At 35.7% G+C, this 7,152-nt stretch overlaps 1 protein-coding gene across 1 annotated transcript; it reads left to right on the top strand.

Annotated features, from left to right (window-relative positions):
• Positions 1-4,737: 4,737 nt before the first annotated feature.
• LOC149411818 (uncharacterized) lies at positions 4,738-6,932 on the top strand. Its single transcript, XM_089646248.1, has 2 exons — positions 4,738-4,853; positions 5,868-6,932. Exons 1-2 carry the CDS (start codon positions 4,842-4,844, stop codon positions 6,930-6,932), a joined length of 1,077 nt encoding a protein of 358 aa, XP_089502374.1. The 5' UTR covers positions 4,738-4,841.
• Positions 6,933-7,152: the final 220 nt, after the last annotated feature.

Here is a 7,152-nt window from a genome sequence, read left to right as displayed (position 1 = left end):
AACCAACCAGCTTTGTGTTTCGCGTCCAGACATGTTTCTACAACTGATCCATATTATACGATGTGTATGCTTAAAATAAAGTAAAATAATGCTTATATATGGAATGTAATACGACAATTGGGTTTATTCTCTTTTTCACATCTATTTTTACAAGTTTTCACAGTACAAATCAACATTTTGCCGTGTTATTTCGTAAAATGAACCGAAGATGCCTCGACCATAGTTCGCACAAGAATGATGACGTCACGTTTTCAAATTTCACTTGAGGCCATACGCGAGCACAGCCGGCTCCAATGGAACCGGTATGGGGAGTGGGGATAATACGCTTTTAATCACTTAGGGCAGGTCTACTAATATTCATATGTCTATGGTACCCACCCTTTAAAAATGAATAAGGGTCTCCTTTGGGTCTGTAAGCTGATATTTATATGAGTCCAAACACTGTACAACTCTCGCCGGACAGATTTTACCAAGTAAAAACGCTGTAAAACGCATTTCCAAAATCAAAACACTGCCCCCATACAACTAAATATGTTTTAAAATTTACACGACCGATAAACAACTATGACTCTAAATTAATTGTTGTTTACGTTGTGTAAAATTTTAAGCACACCGTTAGTAAGGACTCAGTCCTAGTGTAAACAGTGTTTTGATTTTAATTTTTTTTTCTGTTATTTATGTGATATTTCTTTTCTAACATTTACTATCATTCTCAAATATGTACATTAGAGTGTCCCAAAAAAATTAAAGTTGTTATTTTTCAACGCATACCCTCTAAATTTGTTTGAATAATGACAAAACACTTATAATATTTTTTGTTTGTTTACTTGGGACCACTGCAACCCGTGCCGACTTGCATCGAAACTTTTTAGTACTTGTAAATTAAGACACCCGCGAGCAAACGTGTTGTTGAGCTTGTAGTAATTTACTTTTTTGTTAGTAAACGAATACAACTCATTCAGGCAAGATGTCGTTAGATTTACGCACTTCTAAAAACAATACATTTTTAAGTCGGAGTCGTAAAACACCAAATATCGGGTTCTAAACTGCTATCAAATTGACAAGTTCTTGAAGTTTTGCTCTACAATATCCGGGAAGTGAATTTAACTGTCAATCAAAGTGCTAATCTCACTATTCGCGAGTGTGTTATCTATTGGAAAAAGGCGCGTATACCAACCAAATGTTTACCTACTTTTGTGAAAAAACTTGTAAACTATATCAAGTTTGTAGGGACTTGAAAAAAAATCGACAGAAAACTCAAGTCATATTTGACAAACGTCGTCAAGAGTTTGTTAAAAACTAAAAATAATTATAATTTAATTGACATTGCACACGCCGATGCTCTTATAAAAATAAATTAGGATTCAATATTCTTGAAGCGGCAAAAAGAGCCAGGTCGTCCTGGCTACTTAGGGGGGGTTGACAAAAAACTGACAGATGAGACAGCGCGCCTTTCAGGAAGAAAAGCATCGTACTAAATTTGTATCTGCGCCAACTCATTCAACATCGTCTTACAAACCGTTACAAAACGACTCATCTTCTGATTCTAATGAAGACACAAATTTATAAGATTTTCCAAACCCCTACAGAAAACTCAAACAACACGAAAACAGTAGACTGGAATCTGGAAGATAAAGTGCAAATTCTGTGTTGTGATACTACAACTTCAAATACAGGTCGCTTCAATGGTGCTAGTGTGCTTCTTGCAAAGAAACTTAATAGAGAAAGGTTTATTTTTGCTTGCCGCCATTATGTGTATGAGTTGGTATTAAAAGCTGTGTTTGAAGTAAAAATCAGTCAAGTGACTACAAGCCCTGACATCCCACTTTTCAAAAAGTTTCGAGATAACTGGAAAAATGTTGATCCCTATAAAATTCAGTGCTACGGAAAAAATCTCACATTGCACCTAAACGCTTCCGAAATCGATGATTTGCTTGACCGTAGGTACTGCACTGACAGCAAAAATACTTGAAGATGACTATCGAGAGTTGTTAGAACTCTGTGTGATATTTTTAGGCGGAGATATGTGTCAAGCCATGGCTACAATCTATTATAGCAGTTAAAGCACCTTACCAAGACTTGTGCTTTTTGAAATCCATGAAAGCTTACGAAAAAATTGATGAAAAAATCTCAATGGCAGCTTTACAGAAGTTCAGTAAGCATTTATGGTATTTGACCGATGAAGTATCTATTTTATTGCTGTTTGACGACGCTGTGGATCAAACAACTGAAATAAAAATACTCGAAAATATCAAAAAAAATAATTTATCAACCCATGACAAACGTTAAATCCCATAGAAGGAAGATATTGATTGTAAATTGTATGGTAAGTTTAAAAAGCAGTTACGTTTATGTTTTGTATTCAGGTTTTTCCTCATATCATAATTGATTCAATTTTGTTTCGGAAAAAATATTTACGACTTCATTTCATTCAAAAGCAAGTCTTTGTTTGATCGTCTGAAAATAGATGCCAGTTTTCTTAACGAATGCCCTACGATGTGGTCAAATAATGCTTCGTATCAAGAAGCAAGAAAGAAAGTGTTGTCGCTGAGGGTAGTGAATGATACAGCTGAAAGAGCTGTTAAGTTAATGCAAGATTTTCATGGCTTAATCACGGTCGAAGAGGAACAAAAACAATTTTTGTTACGATGCGTTCAGGAACACCGGAAGATTTATTCCGACTGTAAAAAACAAACTTTGAAGAGAAAATTAAATGAATAAACCATTTTTAAATATAAAATACTACATAATTGAACATTTATACATTTTTTAATTTCATTTTTCCGACGAAAATGAAAGTTTAAAATCCTTCCATATTAACTCTGTACAAATTTTTGTACCATATGTTTAGCATCAAGTCGGCACGGGTTGTCGGTATTTAATCAACATAATATTTATTATATGAGTTATTGGGATCAAATGAAATAAAATAAGAGGGTATGCATATTTAAATTCATGAAAAAAAAATTCTTCCTTATGTCCTGGGACACCCTAATGTACATAGTATATCATACTTCTCGCTTAATTTCTAGTCCATCCACTATCAAGTAAGCGTAAGTTTATAAAAATACAAGACATAATAGTTGTTCAAAAATAGTTTTAAAAATATGAAATGTAGATAAGATGATTATTTTTTTATTTCCTCCGTTGCTCATCTCACTAGGAAATTCCTGTGTCGAGATGATCAGCTTTACAATTATATTCAATCAAATAAGTACATCACATAACACATACACAGATGGATCACTTTGAATATGGGACTCTTATGGTGATTCATGACAGAAGCAACAACATGGGCAATCCAAAATTAACACGGGCATTTGCCTAGTATGGTAGTTAAAAAAAATGTCAAAAAATGTAACATGTAAACATTTATTAAATAATTAAAAAAAAAAAAAAAAAATTACCACTCTCAGCCAGTATGGATTTTTTTTACCATTTTCTTGAATAGATTCAACGAACCAATTGTTAGTTAGTGAATAGATTTAATAAACCTATATTTAGTTAGTGAATAGATTCAACGAACCAATTGTTAGTTAGTAAATAGATTCAACGAACCTATAGTTAGTTAGTGAATGGTAATCACAATAACGCATTATCGATTCCTTAACCTTTTACCCAATGGCATGAACGGTGTTTAACCCCTCTGATATGCATATTATAAGCACCCGCTAAACTGCCAAATTAGTTGTCAGCAGGTCAATTTCACAATATTAATTATAATTCTAAAGCACACATATAACGAGAAACCACAATACAGAAAATTGATATAGAAGAATAACATTTCAAGTGACTACAATACAAAGGCATAACATATATAGACAGAAAGGTATAACACAGTCAACATACTCATTGGCACACATACACTGACATACTTATGCACAGTCATATTTATACAATTACATGCATACACTCAATGGTTAATAATGTATTTATAAACAATATCAGTATAAAAAAAATTGATCTACCAACCATTTTCATAATATTTTTTCCAGTTAAGTTGAGCAGGCTGAATCTCTTTTTAAATCTATTGGAATCTTATTAAATATACACAGCACAAGATAAGTGAATGTTAATTTGCAGAATTTATTATTAATTTTTGGAATGGACCTACCTTCATTTTGACTAAATCTTGTTTTGTGTGCGTGAACTACTTTTTTTTAAATATGGAATCCGACAATAGGTTTTGACATACAATTTTAAACCATAATATCTCTCGAATAAGTAACATATTAACTGACCGAATATGTAAGTATTATTAATTTGCTATGTGGTATGTAAGTATTACCTAGGTTTCCTAAGTTAAGCTTATTTAATCGTATGTTTTTCTAATGGAATTACATTTATGATGTTTAGAATTAAAATGGTTTGATGATAATAATTGGTTTGACTTATAGCATGGTGTGTTTTCTGCCTCTTTTTGGTCAAATTATCTTACCACTTAGTCTCCACCATAGAGCTAATGTTTAGGGTTTAGTATGAAACAAAACTATCAGAGTCCAACTGTGATTTTGTTTACGACGTGCGACGTTTTGAAGGGTCTTGCACTATACTTTTTTCAAGCACTGTTACATTTTTCGAACCTTATTAAGATGCCGTAAGATGCGGCTATCGTGCGTTATATCAGACTTGTGTCCTTTCTCCAGTCATCTGTTCTGTTTGACTATTATTTCTCCTCTCAGGTAAAAGTCCGCGGAGCTATAAAAGCGGCGGTGACCATTGCACCAACAACAATCACTCCGGTCACTCCAAGGCAGTCACTTCTACACTTCTCTTGGTATCAAACACAGTCTGTAGCAGGCCACTGAAATACTAGTTAAACGAACACAAGTTTTGACAACATGAAACTAATCGTACGTACAAATTATTAATTTAAAAAATATATTTTTTTACTGTGCAGTTCAAGTGAAATGTGCTAAATGCACTTCTTTAAATTAAAAAATTTCAAACCATCCAACTTCATTAAATTATTAATTAATTGAAATAAAAAAAATCAGAACTCTTTCCGAATGTTTTCTTTTAAAAACATAACATTCGAAATTGTAAACTGACACTTTATAATGCTGTAAAACTTTCTTTTGAATTGATTTTGATTTATTGTGGGCACTTTAAAAACGGTAACCAGTTCACTGCATTCGAGTAAATTAAATGTGATTTAATTTACTTTTAAATACTGAAGAATATCAAAACAGTATTTTCAGAAAAATCAACCAATATCATCAAAAGTATTTGTTTTACAGTTACATAAAAAAGCGCATTAGAAAAATGTAAATCTTAATTAACAACTGTTCAATGTTTCTCATGTTTATTATAATATATAAAATATTCATATCTCGTGTTTCATATTTTTGCCATACAATTGTCTTATTATTACAAGTTTTTTTAAATGTTCTCTTAAAATAAAGTGAATAATTTTAAATGCTGGTTTGTAGAAAACATGTATAAAACAGTTAAATTAATGTTACATAGTCAATTTTGCATCTACTAATTTTTTTATCTTGTAAAGCAAATTGGTTTATTATCTTTCGAATGAGAGCAAAACATCTAATCATCTCAATAATTTGTCTTTCTCCCGCTCTTAAAGTCCTCATACAAAATGCAACACTTCCGGTTCTTCATTCTTCGAGTAATATTCTCACCATTCATTCTTCATCCGGTCGTTCCGCATGCTTCCTCTGTCTAAACGACATTCTTCATTGTCATTACGATAGAAATACTTCTTTCATTATTCTTACAGATATTTCAATATCACTCAATTTTACGGATAGGCTATTATTACCTGTTTTTTCTTGTTCCGGTTTGGGCGCCGTGATTAAATCGCTATTGTATTCTTTTATCACATTCTGTTTGTTTTGTGTTTGTTGCAGACTTTTGGTCTTTTGGCCACCGTTTTGGCTCTGTCCAAGGGAGAGGCCCCACAACAACAACAGGATTCTTACAACGCTGCTTATCAGCAGTCTCATCAAGCATACGCTAAGGGAGATGATTCCAGCCATGGGTTTGGAGACGCTTCCGCATCTGGAGCAGGACATTCCGCAGGATACTCCCAGCCAGACTACACCGCTGCAGCTCACCAAGGACAAGATCAAGGATATGCCGGAAGTACTGGATATGAACAGGCCCAACATGGTGGAGGTGGAGGCGGTTTTGAAGGATATTCTGGCGGACATGGACAGGGGTTAGAATCCCAAGGATTCAGCCAGGAAATCTCTAGCCTCGGACACGGAGGCGGCGGTGGCGGAGGATATGACCTCGGACATGGTGGATACGACCAAGGCAGCCAAGGAGGATACTCTCAGGGAGGTGCTAGCTTCGGACACGGAGGTGGTGGCGGAGGATTCGATCTCGGAGCTTACAGCCAGGGAGGGGGCTCAGGATACGACCAGGGAAGCTTCGGAGGATATGACCAGGGAGGACATGGAGGATACGATCAAGGCAGCTCAGGATTCGATGGTGGATTCGGAGGATCTGATGGAGGATACGGCGGAGGATATGGTGGACAAGGAATCGAGGGAGGAGTAAGCCACCAGGAAGCTATCCCCGTCAGCCAACACGTAGAAATCTCAAACCCCGTCGCCATTCCAGTATACAAGCAAGTCCAGGTACCAATCTACAAGCCAGTACACATCAACATCCCTCATCCAATTCTGGTTCCATTCCCCCAGCCCTACCCCATCCAGATTCCCGTCAGCAAGCCTTACGCTGTCCCCGTCATCAAGGAGATCTCTATCCCCGTCGAGAAGGTGATCCCATACCCCGTCATCAAGAAGGTTCCCTACCCAGTGACCAAGCACGTACCCTACAAAGTTGAGAAGCACATAACCGTTCATGTACCCCATCCCTACCCCGTCAAGGTTCCAGTTTACAAGACCATCGTACACACATCCAAGGGCCATGGAGGCGGTGGAAGCGGGGGCCACGGGTGGAACTGAGTGTGAAAGGCGTTGCCATGGGTGTTAACTTATAACAGCGTCCAGTTTCTTTCTTTTGACATTCACTTTCATGGGAGAACTTATATAATTCGATATCCTTTCTCTCGTTGAACATACGCAGCGGACATTCACTAACAGCGGCTTCCATAAAAAGTATATTACTATCGAGTTGCAAAAAGGGAGTCGTATTTCATAATGTACTCGAATTTAATTACGAACT

Source organism: Hesperophylax consimilis, chromosome 24 (genome assembly GCF_061612785.1).
Source record: "Hesperophylax consimilis isolate HC1 chromosome 24, BYU_Hcon_1.0, whole genome shotgun sequence".
In the NCBI taxonomy this organism is placed as follows: Eukaryota; Metazoa; Arthropoda; class Insecta; order Trichoptera; family Limnephilidae; genus Hesperophylax; species Hesperophylax consimilis.
The sequence above is the reverse complement of the archived record's forward strand: the minus strand, read 5'-3'. Positions and strand labels throughout refer to the sequence as shown.